The 17,461-nt window shown below is 38.1% G+C and overlaps 2 protein-coding genes across 7 annotated transcripts in view; one reads left to right on the top strand and one right to left on the bottom strand.

Moving 5' to 3' along the window:
• The window catches only part of cc2d2a (coiled-coil and C2 domain containing 2A), a 55,188-nt gene that overhangs the window by 16,748 nt on the left and 20,979 nt on the right, over positions 1-17,461 (bottom strand). For 2 of the 6 annotated variants that reach the window (XM_037541633.1, XM_037541636.1), the window contains 17 exons: positions 17,256-17,348; positions 15,574-15,665; positions 14,425-14,592; positions 13,788-13,893; positions 12,750-12,859; positions 11,873-11,969; positions 11,487-11,585; positions 10,728-10,904; positions 10,504-10,518; positions 9,928-10,131; positions 8,424-8,513; positions 8,195-8,308; positions 7,443-7,577; positions 7,038-7,160; positions 6,872-6,930; positions 6,550-6,727; positions 5,371-5,855 (listed from right to left, as the gene is read on the bottom strand). In XM_037541633.1, coding sequence (XP_037397530.1) covers positions 5,667-5,855; positions 6,550-6,727; positions 6,872-6,930; positions 7,038-7,160; positions 7,443-7,577; positions 8,195-8,308; positions 8,424-8,513; positions 9,928-10,131; positions 10,504-10,518; positions 10,728-10,904; positions 11,487-11,585; positions 11,873-11,969; positions 12,750-12,859; positions 13,788-13,893; positions 14,425-14,592; positions 15,574-15,665; positions 17,256-17,348 — 2,049 coding nt within the window. In that variant the 3' untranslated portion in view covers positions 5,371-5,666. Of the gene's footprint in view, positions 1-5,370; positions 5,856-6,549; positions 6,728-6,871; positions 6,931-7,037; positions 7,161-7,442; positions 7,578-8,194; positions 8,309-8,423; positions 8,514-9,927; positions 10,137-10,503; positions 10,519-10,727; positions 10,905-11,486; positions 11,586-11,872; positions 11,970-12,749; positions 12,860-13,787; positions 13,894-14,424; positions 14,593-15,573; positions 15,666-17,255; positions 17,349-17,461 lie in introns of those variants that run through there. The other 4 variants (XM_037541634.1, XM_037541635.1, XM_037541632.1 and 1 more) reach the window with 4 other exon arrangements.
• Positions 264-2,483, top strand: LOC108435533 (chemokine XC receptor 1-like). Its single transcript, XM_017711437.2, has 2 exons — positions 264-585; positions 814-2,483. Exons 1-2 carry the CDS (start codon positions 582-584, stop codon positions 1,827-1,829), a joined length of 1,020 nt encoding a protein of 339 aa, XP_017566926.2. The 5' UTR covers positions 264-581; the 3' UTR covers positions 1,830-2,483.

Here is a 17,461-nt window from a genome sequence, read left to right as displayed (position 1 = left end):
AATATAGTGCATCTGTACATAAATACGCCAAGGCAGCAGAGTGAAAACCTAAGCAAAAACACAATATTTACACTGCACATTTATTTTATTCTACCCACCATACTCAATTCCCAATTTGCTCACTTCAGAATAACATAACATGACTGAAACGACTGTGGAAAATGATTACAAAATTTGGATTGTCCTGAATAATTGTGATTAGGCAGTTATGTAATAATTGTGACAGTCCTACTTTCCATCTGAACTAAACCATGTCCCACATCACAAACAGTACACAGTTCTCTGGATTGATGAGACAAAGTTAAACCTCTTGGTAGAAGTACACAGAATTATGTCAGGAGAAAATGAAATGCTCCAAACGAGCACTAAAACATCAACCCAGATAAAATAGGTCTGCTCTGCCACCTGTACGCCAGAATTTCAAAAGAAGGTGCAATTCTCTCACAGCTTTCAGTTCCCGTACATGAGAGATAAAAGAAGCATGAGAAATAAAGGTAACGGGGAGGGGATTTACGAGAACAGTGACAGAACAGAGCTGCTCACCTCAGTCTTTCCGTGGCTCATTTACATTCTGATCTAAAATGGGTATGTAAAGGCATTTTTCAAACCATTTTTCAAATGGTATCTACCGTTTCATTTACTGGACTTTTAGCTAGTCATCATTCAAAGCATTGCACTGTAAATTTAGTAATGTATTTATGATTTTTTTTTCTTTCAGAACAACATGTGTTATCAAATAATGCATTGCAGAAACAGATGCAGCATGGATTGAGGCTGAGTACTGATCTGTTCTTTACTCTCTTTCCTTTCCAGAAAACAGTTCAGATGCAGAAGGTGGTCCTCTGTATGAATACAGTGAGGAATATGATGAAGTATGTTACAAAGAAACTGTGGTCAAAGTTGGATCCATTGCAATCCCTTTATTCTTTTCCATTGTGGTCTTCCTCAGTCTCGCTGGTAACATACTGGTTCTCGTCATTCTTGGCCTCTACGAGAACTTCAGATCTTTGACCAACATCTTCATCCTAAACTTGGCTGTCTCTGACCTGATGTTCACTCTGGGGCTTCCATTTTGGTCCTCTTACTACATCTGGGGCTGGACCTTTGGTGATGCTGTGTGCAAAGGGGTCAATTTTGTCTTCTCAGCTGGATATTACAGTAGCATCGTGTTCCTGATGCTGATGACCATTCAGCGCTATGTTGCAGTGGTCCATCCTCTCTCCGAATGGGAGGGAGGACAGCAGTGTGCAGTTTCTCCAATGCTTGCTTGGGTGGTGAGCATTTCTGCAGCAGTACCAGCTGTACTGCTCAGTAAAGTCATGGCTGACCCAGAAGACCCTAACAAACTTTTCTGTGAGTATAACAGCATGAAAGCCACCGTCGCTGTTACATATGAGCAGAATATTTTTTTTCTAAGTGCTTTTTTAGTAATAGGTTTTTGCTACATAAGAATTCTTCAGACTGTCCTTAACTCCAGAGCAAGGAAAAGACACAGGACCATAAGACTCATCTTCTGCATCGTGGCGGTCTTTTTTATCGGCTGGGCTCCTTATAACATTGTGATATTTCTACAGACACTCACTTACCATCAGATTGACCCTTTCAGGGAATGTTATGTCACTGATAGTTTAGAATATGCCGATTATGCCTGCAGACTGCTCGCTTTTTCCCACTGCTGTCTCAATCCAGTATTTTACGTTTTTGTTGGTGTAAAATTCCGAAATCATTTGAAGATGATTGTACAAAAACTTTTTCGTGAGCAAAGCAACACGGACCTCCATCAGCCACGAAATGCGCCAGTTCCGTGTTCTCAGGGCTCCATGTACTGATACGGAAACAACAACGGAGGTAATTATGCAACTGTCAGACTCTGTGTAAATACGAGTATTGTCATTAAGTGTAGGCATCTTTTCAGACCACAGGAGATCAGGTCACTTAACACTCATGTATCAAACACGCCCGTGGGCCAGATCAGGACCGTGACACAACCCTATCTGGCCTACAAAAGTATCTAAATTTTCTATCAGATTAACTTGTTTCACAATGCACTGCACTACAGTCCCCAGCATGCACTGTAACACAATGTGCTCTGACTCTCCTACCCCAACAACAATCTACAGGACAGCAGTTACACCTATGTTCTATGCAATTCTGCAGAATTCTACAGCAGTCATATCACCAAACAACTAACTGCAATTCAGCCAAAATAAACACTTAACATCAGCTCAACAGCTCGGAAATGGTATATTAATGAACTTGCAGCAAAGAAAGAATGCCAGGTGTCTCGTTTAAGCAAATAGTTTAAGCAAAAGACCAAAATCCTGGGGATTTTGAATATTTCAAGTATTCATGTAATATTTCAAGGTCATCTACAAGTGTGTGTATTTTACTGTTGAAGTTTTTGCGTACGGTGAATAAACAATGGTCAGTTCAGTTTACAGCAAAATGTTCATTAAAAATGAAATAAAACACATTTGTCTCTGGTCCATAGACTTGCTGACATTTTTAAAATAAGTCCCTTTTAGTGGTTGAGTTTGACACGGGTCAAAAATGCATGCTCTATTTAGTTTAGGTAGCCCACCATAAAGGTTCTAATACAGGTAAGAGAACGGTTCTACATTCCATCATCCCTTGTAAGTTGATAGTGCTTAAGTTATTTCTTTGTTTAATGAAATATTTGTTCCTAGTATTGTGTGTTTTGTAGCGTGACTCCAAAAACAATAAGAGGATGTAAGATGTGAGAGTGAACTACTTATTAAGGGAAGGAACATGTTTGACTGGTGACAGACTGAAAAATGACATTTAGATGTCGAACTCGACATGTTTTAGATTACTGTGGGCACTGTGGTTTCTTTACCTATGGCTCATTTGAGGCTACAGGTGTCATGATATTTTAAAGAGCAGTGAAAACAAGAAATGACTTAACTAATGCTGGGTGTCTTTCTCGAGTCAAGGTCATAACCATATTGGGAACTTCAGGTCTAAGGTGGATTTCTCTATGACAGAAATAAAAGAGATTTTCAGAAATCGCTGCTATAGAGCCCTGGGTTAAACTAATAGGTTCCAATCCCAGTACATTTTGCCATTCGTACATTGTACATTCACACATTTTCCATAAATATTGCTGGATCCCCTGAATTACACGGTTGTTAAGGGGTCAAAATATGAATTTTGTGGCTCCTGTGCATTGAGAAGATGTTGCACTACGTAAGTCTACTACTAAACTTCAACACCAATCGACACAGCAAACAGAATACAAGAGGGAAAATGCCCTCAGTTTAGCCCCCAGCGTAAATCATGAGCTTTCCCACTCTAGCGCTCCCTAATCTGCTACGGTACACAGCCTGGCACTTCCTAACCCTGCCCTTCACAGTAAGAGTCCCTCCAAAGGAAAACAAGTAGTGTAACCATTTCTACTTATTAAATAGCTTAAGATTAGCAAGAGCAAACATTTCAGTAACAGGCTACACACTTAATTTTAATTAAACCAAACAGAGACGTGTTCTGAAGCCACTTTATGCTATTTTTGTGGGTTTTTTGTAGCGCTTCCCCATACAAAGATTATACTTTGTATGTGCACCATGGTATATAGACACCTGCCAATGAATTTTTTAACCCATTTTAATTTTTCATTTAAGCATTTTTATTCATCTGTTTCAAAGAAATGTTTTATATATATTTATATGACAGTATAAAGTATTGCTGAGGAAAAGTAGCTTCATCACTCCTGCTAAACAGAATAGTGCAGCAGTGACGGCTGATGTCCTAGCACATTCATAAGGTGATGCTGTTTACCTTGTCTAAACATGGTTATTCAACAGTTAGTTCCGGCAGTGCAAGCTGACTGGCTGAGAGGCGTTCTAACCATGCTGTTATTTGCCTTAATATCTTGAAAGAATTATTTCCTCGAAATTTTGCTAGTATCTTGAAATATAGTTCATGTTCACCTGAAATCTAGAAATGACTACTATCTCAAAGTTCCAAGATACTATATCAAAATATCATTTCTACAAGTTAATAAGTCATTATTTTGACACAGCAAGTTACTATTTAAAAAGTCAACATGCCTATTTTGAGAAAATAAGTCATTATTTCAAGATAGTAACTGAACAGTCAGTCAAAAAGTCATAATTTTGAGAAACTATATTTTGGCATTCTGCTATTCCTATATCTCCTCTATCTGGCAAAGAGTTAACACAATTTAAATGGCAACAGCCAAGTCTGCTACACGGCTCAGATGTCCATCCATCCATCCATCCATTTTCTAAGCCGCTTCTCCGTCAGGGTCGCGGGGACGGCTCAGATGTGCACAGGGAAAATGAAAAATGAATGACTGGGTTTCTGTGCTTCTGCATACAGAGTAACAGTTCAGCACTGGCTGATCACCCCTTGCCGCTCTTCCTCATTGGCCACAGTAATTCTTGGTCCATCTGTTGAGTATGGTTCAGTAAGGTCACTGCACTGAGAAGGGGCTGCCTTCAACAACATGGCACAATAATGAGAGTTGAATTATGTCTTATGAGTTCATTTGGGTCCAGTTTCACTTCTGGATGGCCTGTTCTACATGTTTGCTTCCCAGAGCGGTTTAATGAAGGGCCACTCCAGAGCATGAACTTTTTCTACAGCAACACACGGTTGGCCTGACCTGGCCTTGTTTGTGTTTCGGATCTTTTTCTCATGCCTAATTATTGTGCAGCGCTTCACCTCATTTCTTTTTAAATGTGTTCTCTGTGTCATGGTTTTGTCTCATTGTCTTTAGGGTTCTCTATTCGTCACATTACAGGCAGGCTTTTTTATTGTGGTCACGAAACATTTTTACAAAAAAATCTCATTTTCGTTTTTAGTAGCTCCATACTCTGCAAACATGATTTCTTTCAGAGAACTTCATCTGTGGGTGTTTCTTTGTTTCTCAATGTTCTGGCAACAGTGTCTGAAATGGTTCTGTATTGAATTAGAGCTTTTAGAAGAATGATCTTTTTTGGTCAAACTGATAAATGTTATCCAGGCTATTTTGTAATTGCTTTGATTTGGAACAAAAGGCAAGGCACAATTTTTGTTTTCTTCAAACTCCAGAAACTTCACACCCCATATAGACATGGTAAATAGTGTTACTGCCACAGTTTTGTGGCTTTACACATTTCATGTGAAAACGCTGAACTTTGAAATCTGCCACGTAAAGCATATTGGCAGGAAGTACACACTTCATAAAAGACACAAATGATCTAAATAAACATGCAACGATGGCATGTTTGTAACTTTTCCCTCTCATTAAAAATATTCCATGTTACTGTTTTACTTTTTTGTTTTTACTGATTTTGGAAAGATTTGTTTTCAAGCTCACCAAAGAACCACCAACTGAAATGCTCAAAACACCATTTAGAGTTTTACTTAATTTAATGATTTAAAAGATAACATCTTTAACTTGTTCTGCTCATGTTGCTTTGATGTGCAATTTCAAGGCAAAGGTAATCATGGATGCTTCTCAAAATTGTAATGTAAATGACAAAAATTTTGTTTGACATTCTGTACAAAATTACATGATAAACGGTTTAAAAAACTACATCATAAATACATACATTAACATTAAAAGTGAATCTAGTAAGGTAAACATCAATTTATAAACACACTGCAGAAAAATTGCTACATTCATAAATTCTTACCGAAAGCTAGCGTGTGCGGACCAGCGAGGCAATATAGACCCAGACAGAAAGCACGTTACTGGGGTACGGGTACACATACACAGCCAATGCGAACTCCACGTTGGGGGTCTCCACATTATGAACTCCAGTGCTATACACGGCTTCAATGATTGGTCGGATCTCGGAGAAAGGAAGGTGCAGAGGAAACCCAGAAATCTAACATAAATGAACAAACAAGAACAAATGAATACTCCTCAAAAGTATTCCTGAAAACGTCTCTTAACATTTGTTTTTTTTTATGAGGCTTAAGTCAGCTTCTCATTCACCAGCTTTTTGATTGAATCTCCCGTTCCACCTTAAATGGTGCCTGAGGAGAAAGAATGTAACTGCTGCACCTTTTAAGACGGAACGGGAAAATTCAATGTAAAAGCTGGCGAACGAGAAGCAGACTTCAGCTTCATGACTTTTTAGTGTTCAACAGATTAAACGTATCAGGAAACCAGGTGAGTGCTTATAAATGCAAATAAGTCCATTTGTCTCCTAATTGTAAATGTTCATCTTAAATCTTTTGTCAGCAACTAGCTAGGCGAGACTATTGCTAGCTAGGCTATGGTGACCAGCAGTCTGCATGGCAACCTTCAGGGTCAAAGCGTGAATTAGCAATACATTAACTTAAGCGTGTAAAACTGTTTATTGTTAAAATAATGATCAGCAGAGCTTTATTTTACTGTAAAGTTAGATTATTTTATCTTTACCTAAAAATCTAAGTCTGCTATGGAGCCGCAACGGGGCTCTGGAACTATGTAATGCCAACCCCTGACCTATACAGTCAATAAGGGTAGGAACAAGGTAGGTGTGGGCTTTTTTGCCAATTCCATTATGTAGTTCTTGCTGTGATTATCACACTCACCCTGTAGTCTCCCAGCAGGCTTTGCAGTTCAAGGCGATGTTCCTCAGCCATCTCACGACCCCCGCTCAGTTCTAGTTTTGGCAGAAACTGTCGTAATGTGGCCGTGCAGTAGCGGTTCCAGCGGGTTGGGTGTCGTGGGCGCCACTCCATGATTTTCTCCCTCAGCACCTTCTCTATCCTGTCATTTACATAATTGCAGATAACAAATAAATGAATATAACACAAAAGAAACAGACTAAAGACAAAATGAAAGGAAAAGCACATAAATTCAAGTGAGAGAGAGAAAGATGGTATCATGAAAGGAAAGTCTATGTTGACACACCTGTCCTGTAATTCGGCAGCAGCTGCTTTGTCTATTCGTCTGTAAACCAGCTCCTCTGGCTTCAAAACACACAGAGCACAAACATAAACTTCACCAATTTCCATCAGTAACTTTGAGAAAGAGGCCTGTGGTTGGTGGAGCTGTTGGCTATGCTCCACACACTCACCTGCACACTGGAGAGGCCAGGATCAGGGAATGACCTGGAGAAGAATGGCTTCCAGAACTTTGGTTTGGTAACATCAAAACTCATCCTCATAGGAGCAGCATAAACCTGGATATTAAACCACACCTGCAAGAGAATGCACCCAAAAACTCCACCAATCAAGTCCTTAAATGTCTGCAGTTTGACTAGACACTTTTGCTGGTTTGCATAACAGTACATAGGAATTTAAGGGGATAAACTATTAAAGGAATAAACCAGCCACCCATTTGAAATCTATATTGAGCGCAGTTTATTAGCTGTTACATCATCATCACTGGAGATCCAGAAGACTTGTGAAGTTTTAATCTAAAAGTCACATTATTTTCTAAGTGATGCTGGTGTCATTTCTTGAATGTTGTCTCTACTCACGTTGTCTGCATTGACCAGGCATCCAATAGTCTGCAAGGGGCAGAATGTGTCATACTGTCCATAGTACTGTCCTGTGCTGGGGTTCCAAATCAAGTACCGGTTCTGTTCTTGGGTCAGAACATATGCTGTGGCACCCTAAAATGTGACACCCAGATATATGCAAATGTGTTGGTTTTTGTAACATCAGAGAAACAAAATCAAAACAGGTTGTTTTTGCAGTTTAGTTTTCATATATGGACTATAGGGACTACGGATGTTTGAAATGGTTTATTTTGAAACTTTAACAATGTTTATATACTATTCTCTTTTAAATAAGGACCCAAGATGATGTTGATCAAAAATTTATACATTTTTCCCAAATTACGCCAAATGTAGTTGATCAACAAGACACGTTTGCTATTTGAAGAAAAAAAAAAACCAAGCATGTCCAAAAATGGTAACTTTACAGGAGAAGGCACTGTTTAATGTAGGATAATGCAAAGAGCTTTTATGGCAAATAATTTTGTATGTGTCCATTCATCAAGACATCTTCAGCTTTTTGATTTTTATACATACACATTTTCTAAACCGCTTATCCTTTTGGGTTGTGGGTCGATTTATCTAGAAAAGTGAAAATTTAAAAAGTAAATAATAAATAAACGGATATGGTTATGCAACACTGTCATACAGTGACGGAAAATACAAAACACACTTCATAACGCTGCAAACCTTTTGGCTAGGATAACCATATTAGATTACAAAGGGTCACTCACTTCAGGGATGGCAGTTCCTATGATAAGCCATGCCTTTTTGCCCATGGACAAGAAGTAGTTGCAGAGCAGCACCGCATGTTCTTCCTCATCTCCAGCTAACAATGTCAGGAATTGCTAGGAAATGAAATGAAACAAAATTATTCAGTTGGAGATTTGGCAAGGTTCATCCAGCATGAGAACAATGAACAAATAAAGAAGGTATCATCTGGAACTGCTGAAAAGCACTCACATCACAAGTGCTCCACAAGTCACAGATGCCGGCAAAAGACACGCTGTCTGGCAGAAATGGAATGAGAGATACGTATCGAGCGACCAGCTCCTGGAAAGAGACCAGAGTTACATGAAGACAGAGTAGAATAGGCAAATATGACACTCAGTGTTCAGCAGGGACACTTAGCACAAGTGAAGCAAAACAAAAGAGGCCTTTTAATAGACAGAATAGACAGAATGTCTATTGCTGTATAAAAGGAGCAAAGATGCAGGCTCAGTCAGTTGCAGTCTTTGTTGGCGTTGGATACTTTTTAAAAAGTGCATACATGCAACAAAAGAAACCTGCTTAAAGACAGGAACTTCAGTTCCACACTTGCTATGCACATAAATTACTGAGAAGGGGCTTTGAGTGTGGTCTCACAGAGTGGCAGACGTACATATAAGCACAGACACAGTGTAGAATGTGCACTGATGCGACCACAACGAGCACCCACAGCGTGCCCCCACAGTATGCCTTAATCTTCGATTTACTAAGACTGCAGTTAACTATGCAACATGTGCAACCTGCCTGCAAACCGGAAACAAAACAGAAAATGAAAAATTAAGTGATGAAGAGATGGCAGTGTTGATAAATGGTTTCCCACAAAAACATTCCACAGTCTATTTACTTCAGCTAGCAAAGTAGTGTCTGTGTAAAGATAAGACACTCTGCATGCACATACTGCAGCCGCATCATTGCATATTTTAAGTCATGTCTTCTCTCATATGTACACCTGGTCCTGGGAGTTGAAATACCATTATTCTGATGGAAAATATTCCTTCTGCATATGTTCTATTCTTGTGCCTCATTTCAGCCACTGCCATTGTTAAAGAAAGTCAAAGGACACAAAGGAAAATCTACACAAAACCGGCCACCACAAGTTGCTCAAACTGCAGAAAGCTGAATGGAATGTTTTCAGCCACACCTCTGATATCTCCACCCACATTTTACATGATCCAAATGTATTAGCTTGAGGAAAGAGAACCACATTTAGCATTTTACTATGCATACCGCCTAAACTGTGTGTTTAGGGTGTTGTGTCAATCAAGCTTAGTACATCAAGGCCAGAGTTGCTGGGATGTTCAAAACTGGCAAACTGGTAAAACTGGTAAGAAATGAAAGCACCAGGAGACAAGACACAGGTCAAAACATTTTCTTAATAGGACCCTTGGTGGATGAATGTGGGAGATGTCTTTCTTATTTACAATACAACTGTGCAGTACAAAAAACGCCTTTAGAACTCACAGTGTAACTGCTCATCTCTCCTATCCAGAACAAGGGTTTCATATTTCCTGCTCACTGAGTGTGTATTCAGACCATTGGTAGCGTGTTTCAGAGCAGGGGGTGCTCAGTTCTGATCTTCAGCATAGAAGCCTATGAGCCAAACCTAATGTTTAATTTTTAGTAAATATTTCAGGCCTCTATGTCTTTGATACCACACCAGTGATTTGAAAGACTAACTGGCATTCTAGCTGGGACTGACCGTTGCCTCCTGCAGGTTGTTGGGGAAGGCATCCAGCAGCTCCTTTGGAGGGGCCAGGGGTCTTATGAAGCGTGTGATGAAGACAGACTTGCCATTGATATCCACAACTGTGGTAAGACAGGGTCGATCAGGAAAGCGCTGGCTTGCATCCTTCTCAAAAATCTCGCATGCCAGCAGCAGACGCTCCACCTCCTGAGTGTCAAACTTCATCAAAGCACAGACGTCAGTAAGAGGACATTGGTCATTTTTATTACTCTTATTAAAGATTCAAATTAGACATAATTAATAGAACATAAAATGTGTTTTATTATTACCATTACCACAGTTTGTTGTACTAGATATGCTCCTCCATATTAAGATTACAGATTTAAGATTACAATACATTAGATTCAATTACAGATTTCAAGTGGAAATGTTAATAACTAAAACTTTCTCATGTGCATAACTCAGAAGGTAAATATTTAGGGCTAGTCTTGTACCTGTTGGCTTAAAATTAAGAGTTTAGCAAGAAAGATAAAGATGGACCCCAAAAAATACTTGTGCTCTACTCAGGACAAAAGGTTTCATATCAGTTACCTTCACATCCTTCATCTATCAAAAGGAGAAAGCACAAAAAAGAGGAAGGGGAAAAGGTGAAATAAGGTCTTACAGAACTGAGAAAATGAACTTCCATAAACCTGCCTATATTAACAAAATGACTTGGAAACACAAACTCAAAGAATATAACATGAAAGAGGAAAGAAAAGCAGGAAAGCTGAAAAACAGAGGAAAATAAGATGAACAGAACGTGTGAGTTTTACCTTTTCTCTGATTGTGTCTCCAGGCACAAGCTGGGGCTCAATGGTGATGAAGAGGGTGAGGAAGGTGCCCTCGCTCAGGCTCCGGATGGCGTCATACCCACCTTCACTTCCAAGACTCTGCTCCTTACTGTAGCCTAGCAACACTGGTGGTGTGGCCACCTTAAATGTCCCATCAATCTACCAAAAGAGAGCAATTCATTAAATCTCCCAATCAAATTTAAATCTCTAATTATTTTGCATTTAACCCTCAGAAGTCAAAGAAAAAAAATCAAAGGAAAAAAAAAAACGTAAAATGCTTTTTTATCTCTTGTAGTTTATTAAAAAAGGTGGAAACATTTGGACAAAAGTGGAGATTCTACACTTTAAATCAAGAACATAATTTTGTGTTTGTTAACAAAAGAGATTTTATTATGTTTGTCATTTGCTGAAAAGTTATTGTTTGTGATAAACAATCTTTATATTTTTACCATATTCAGTCACTTTTTGAAAAATGCAATGTCAATGCCTTTGTAAATCGAATGTACATGTAACTCATTACCTAACTCACTACACAGCTGACTAATAATATAATAATATTTCTGTGTATTTGGTTTGAATTGGCAGCAACATTGGGAAAGTTTGTTTTGGTCGCTGTGACGTCTGAACCCTATTTGAGAAAGCACTGGTCAGCAATAAAGCTAAATCACAATTTTCCACAAGTTTCTATATTTCATAATCTACAATATTTCCTGTCAGACTACGTGGTTTACTACAACATACCCGTGACTGAAGATATATAGTGCTGAATGGAATCTTGATGGAGCCCAGCCAATGTCTCTCAATACGAGTATGAACAGTGCTTCCTCTTTCTCTCTCATCCTGAAAGAGAAACACAGAGCATACATGCAGTGAACGAAACTGCACAGAATGGAATCCATATGGCTAACCAACATATATCTTACACATGTTGTATTAACATACACAGGTTTACTACATAAACTTCATGTGTGATTTCTTCATGTCAGTAGCAGTTAGGTCTGAATGGACCTGCTTTAGTCTTACAGTAAACAGCCATTGAAGTATATCACAGACAGAATGGTTCAATCTTTCAAAAACTGAAGAATGTAATCTGGTTCTGAATAAAGATTTGTTTGTGCATAACCCACCTCCACCACCTCATGGAGGACTTCATCAAAGATGTTGATAAAGACTTCATCCCGTACTGCCTGCAGGTTGGAGGTGCTATAGTCTCCGTTCGGAGCGCTGTGGGCCACGGAAAACAGGGGCTTCATGTTCATTCATTAAATAATAAATGTGTAACGATTTTAAATATTCAGTAAATATTTTATATGAAAGCTAATCACAGAACCCAAAACATAACTGGAATTGTCATGACAACATACTTCAACGATAGACAGTACACTTCCACAGAAATGTAGTCATCTGTCGATTTGTTTTAAACTGAAAACTGCAAATTTCCCCTCGTCTTAGTTTTCGGCTGAAAATGGAAATAAAGTACTTCATTTCGCAAGTCAAATTATTTTGGTTGCTGGGGTGAAACTGTGGTCTGGTCTCTACCTTTTATGGTTAATGCTTGATGTTGATGCTTGACCCAGTATATAATAAAAAAAATTACACCCCTATCTACCTCTTTATATTGGCCCTATAATGGCCATTAATGGAACAGAAATGGAAATCTTGTATAAATTTGATTAATAAATGTTTTTTTTTTCTCTGTAACAATGTTATAAGATTAACTAGGACACCCTTGGCTCTCTGTGTGTAAAAAGATGAGATTATGAGCTGCTAATGACCAATTAGTGGTCAAACCCAAGCCACCTGCTTGGGGTGCATGGGGTATTAAAACAATACAATTTCATATAAATGTATATTTCCTCAATGTTATTAAAACAAAATGCAGACTGCAACTGATCCAAAATAGATTGTTTTTTATGGCTTGTGAAAAGCAGTCAACTGGTATAGAGAGCTTGAACCTCTCAAATGTTATCCAAAATGTGTGAATGTTCATTAGTGAGCTGAAACCTGAACGGCAGCACCAACTCTTCATTCCAGCAGGGGTTTGGCCCCTCAGCTGTGGAAGTCTGCAGAACTGTACGCTGAAAAGTCACCTCCACAAAGGGCCGGATCACAGGCTGAAAGCATGAATACATGCACAAAACAAACACACAGAGATATTTAGAAGTTAGTAGTGGTAACCAAAGCATAATTTTCTATCAATTTTTTCACTTGTAGCTGACATACAAGTTTCAATAAATGCTGTCAAAAGTGATCATTTTCAGTTCATGTCACATTTGTCTCTGCAAGTGTACCTATAGTGCAACTGTATATGATTTTAATTTGATTATGTTATTGTTGCGTGCGCAGTCTAGTTTTATGGTAACTTACATTACATTTTTACATTACATTACAGTGCTGTCTTTTTGTTAGTGTTGCACTGACACCGATACGGTATTGGTAGCGGCACCGATACTGGCACTTCAACGCAGTATCAGTATCGGTGATGGAGATATCAACAGCCATGACTGACACCACAAAGCAATTTCTGATGCGCACATGCACAGCAGTAGACAGAACTTAACAATACGTCAATGGTGTGAGTTACTATTGACATCGGCACACGGTATTGGCCGATAGTAAAGGATCCGTTATCAGTATCAGTATCATAAGGAAAAAAGTGATATCAGTGCATCTCTAATTTTTGTTATGTTTAACATGAAAAAACTAATGGAAACCAGTCGGAACCACCACCAGAACCCACTAAACATAAATCAAATGTATAGAAAAAGGACACTAATAATTAGACTTTTAGGGTTTAACTCTTATTTACCATTTGTGTCTTCTGTATTGAATGTGCTCATTGATGCGGTTTTTTATTTAGTTCTCTTTCTGAGGAGCAGTTCAGTACAGTACAGTAGTATAACAAAGCCGCTACCATGACTATATGACCATAAATAGAGATCTGAAAGCTGCTAGTGTGTGCATTCCCTGAAACAGTTTGGCCCTTTTGTTTCATTAACAATGAAAAAAGGGGGCTGTGCTGGTAAATAAAAGTTGAGTTACCTGGCCAAGGGGCCAGTCGTTGCCCTGCAGTGCTGTCTGAGAAGATGCAGTTGCTGTGAACGTCTCAGTGTAGGAGCGAGCACTTTTCGCAGCTGCTGCAGGTTTGCTGAAAACAATGGTACTCGTAAATAAAAAGCTTATTTGCTGAGGCAGAAGGAGAGACATCATGGATCAGTTACATACGTGACATATATGATGTATATATATATATATATATATATATGAAAATGGGTTAATGCTTGCACAATGCACAAATTGTGCCTTACAATTTGCAGGAAAATGTCTTTTAATTTTGTTCCCTGTACTGAACTATTTTCAATTAGAAAATCAACAAAATGTAACTTCACTGGAAGTCTTCAAACTTTTGCATTTGTCTGTATCCTGCTGCTCTGTGACAGTAAGAAATGGAGCCAGTAAGACACACCCACCCATGTATTTCTGCCACATTGTGATTTTATTATTTTTTTTAAATCTTTTAAAAGGCTACCTGGTTTATTTCTTTCTCTAAAGAATGTAATCGGTTATTGTTCCGTTAAGTTCACTTCACTTTCTCCGATTTAGAAATGTACTAATATAAAGGATAACAACAGCCTTGTAACATTCATTAAAACTTCAGGCAAGCCGTGAGCTGTGGTACCTGGTGTGAGGTTTGCGGATGGGGATGTCATAGCCTCTGATGATATTGAGTAGGAGTTTGATGTCTCCATCTGAAAGGTTCTGAGCGGTGACCTTCTTCCTCTCTTTCCTCCGAGGCTTCAGAGGCCGTTTGGGCTCAGCCAGCTTAAACAAGTTCAGGCCCAAAACCCTAAGGGTGTAAAAACCAGAGCTCACAGTCACTGCATGATGTGGGGACAGATATTATTAGTAACCCATCCGGCTACAAATCTGTCCAGCTATTTATTCAAATCCAAATTCAAAGTTTCTTCACACAAAAACGCTATATGGCCAACATCAGTAGGGACCAATTAGCATGGTCTAAGCATAATGCTATTTGCTACATTTTACTCTGTAGTTTTTCTACGTATTCAGCAACATTAGAAACATACGGCATGTTCTGTTCTACTAGGGCTTCTACATTTACGATGCTTCAGCGCATTCAGTGGGATCTTCTGGAGTTCCCTAACCTAAAGCAACCTCGCAATTTTATGCTTATGCCATTATACTGTTAGTTTTATAAAGCAATGAAACTATAGCTCTGAATTTTGCTTAGCTTTCTTGAATAAACCTAATTAATATTAAGCAACTTGACGCTCATAATTTTTAACTGGCTCTTAATATGTATGAAATAGCTATCTTAGTGATTGAGTACGAATAAGCCTGATATCACATTTCTTTTTTCAAGGCTGGAGTTCAAGGCTGAAATGCTATAAGAGGTCAGATACACACATTTCAGAGCTGCACTGACAAACTGGACACTTCTAGAACTACACACTGTACAGTACTACAGAGGATGGGAACATATACTTACAGAAAGAAGAACTAAAGAGGCATAATAAGTGGAACTAGTATTAAAGTAAATAAGCGGAAATTAACAAAACAAAGCACAAAAAGAACAGAAAAATCCTGCACACGTACCCTCGGCCTGGACCTCTACATACACAACAACGCAAAGAGGAAACGGAGGATAAAACAGAGGAGAATTACCAAATAAATATGAACTGAAAAAATGAGTCATTTAAATTGGCAAGGTGTTAAATTTAGACGACAGCTACATTTTACAACAGTTTCATTTAAAGCTCTTCAGAACTTAAATAATGACGCAGAGTGGAAGAGTACTGGTAATTACCCGATGCTTGGGACCTCCTCTTCTACAACCAAATCAGACAGTATATAATGATGTTTTGCTATGAGGAAGCGATTAATTACTGACTCCCGCACCTGAAATAGAAAGAGAGTGTCAAACAATGTTAACTCAGTCCAGTTGCATCAAATACATGCTACAAATATTTTCTTTTCTGTTAATTCATTGCCTGGGCTATTCCAAGACTGTAAAAAGTAATGCTGAAACACTCTTAGCCTTGGTTGAATGTGATTTACTATTTCAACCTGTCAAATCTAGAGCCAACAGTCATCTTCTCCACATTAAATTCTTTTTTTTCTGTTATTTTTATGTTTTAATATTCTGCATGTAAGGCAAGACAGGACATAAGGGGCTTGGATTTTAGCAGAGTAAATCGTCACTGTCCAAAGAAAAACAAGCATCTCCAAAATAATAACTTTACAGAACAAGACAAAAATGTTATTTACTTTGAATGTAAATTAATGTAAAGAGATTTCATTCCAAGCAAATTGCTGCTGAGCTATAATGATGTAGAAAAATAAAAAACTGGAAAAAAATGGCGACACTTGCTTTTTTTTGGACAGGTGCAAAATGCTTACTCAGGTGCCTCGATACTCTCTTTCCGCATAATATAATACAGATATGTCAAATTGATTATTAATATAACCTGGGCTTACTTCAACTGCTTGTGTTATGAAAAAGTAAAAGGTGCCGGAGTAAAAATTTCTGCTGGGACTAAAATCACTGAGAAACAGCAGTAAAAATTACTTCTCGTTTAAAACTAATCCCATCCGAATAGGATTTAGGAATATACGTTTTATAAAATATTAGATTAAAAAAAGATTTATTTTATCATACCAAAACTGAACGCTGAACATAAATTATTCTCGGTTTGCTGTCCCCACCAATGCCTTTTTATTTCCCTGTTGTAATCCACTTCAAACTCTGTAATGTCAAACTTCACCCCATAGAAGTGTGCAAGCAGTCTGACAATATATCAATATTCAAAACAATTGAATGAATCTGAAAATAATAATTTGCTGTCTATTAAATGTTTGTGCACATTACCTTTCCCTTTGAACCTTTAACAATAATTTTACCTTTCAGTTTAGTAAGAAAAATACTTACTAAAAGCTACTTACTAATACTTTGGACAAATATTGCAACACTGCTTAATGTTCATCAAAGTGTCTTCTTTAGTAGTTGTTACATATTAATTTTTTTCATTCCAAAGTTGGTTTAAACACCTGAAATTGTGCTAAGATGTACTCACATCACAACAATAGGATAAATATTTTGAAATGTTTGTGTGTTATATTGTATACTCAAAGTAAACTGGCTTAGTCTTTAATATGTTACTGCAAACAGATTTGAAAACATGCTCATTTGCATTAAAAATATTTGGGAAAACTAGCAGTGCTCTTCTGATGGGCAGCATACAATATTTCAAGCTCTCAACTATCAGTGCTGCTCTGAATGGATTAACCAGAGTTTGGAGTGAGTGGTCTACAGTGTTGTGTATTTGCTGTTCCCTTTTTGTGACATAAAAAAACTGAAGTGGTCTTAAGCACAGTCATGACTTTTTTTAAGAATTAACAATATAATTAAATAACAACAGTTACCTCCTTTGTAGAGTGAAATACCATATTAAAAAATGTTTGGGAATAGACAGATAAATATTCACTCGCCTTCTGCAAATACTTGGCCACCAGGGCTCTGTGAGCATCTATGTGTTCTTTTGTGTCGACCAGCTCTCCTTCCTTTAGCCTGCGCTCATAATCCTGATGGAATACAGAGACAAAATCCACTTTTACATCTATCAGCAATTTTTACAGACATGACCCAGGAGAACACAGTCCATATAAATTGACTGACCCCCTCTAATTCTGTTTGA

Source organism: Pygocentrus nattereri, chromosome 9, assembly GCF_015220715.1.
Source record: "Pygocentrus nattereri isolate fPygNat1 chromosome 9, fPygNat1.pri, whole genome shotgun sequence".
Taxonomy (NCBI): domain Eukaryota; kingdom Metazoa; phylum Chordata; class Actinopteri; order Characiformes; family Serrasalmidae; genus Pygocentrus; species Pygocentrus nattereri.
The sequence above is the reverse complement of the archived record's forward strand: the minus strand, read 5'-3'. Positions and strand labels throughout refer to the sequence as shown.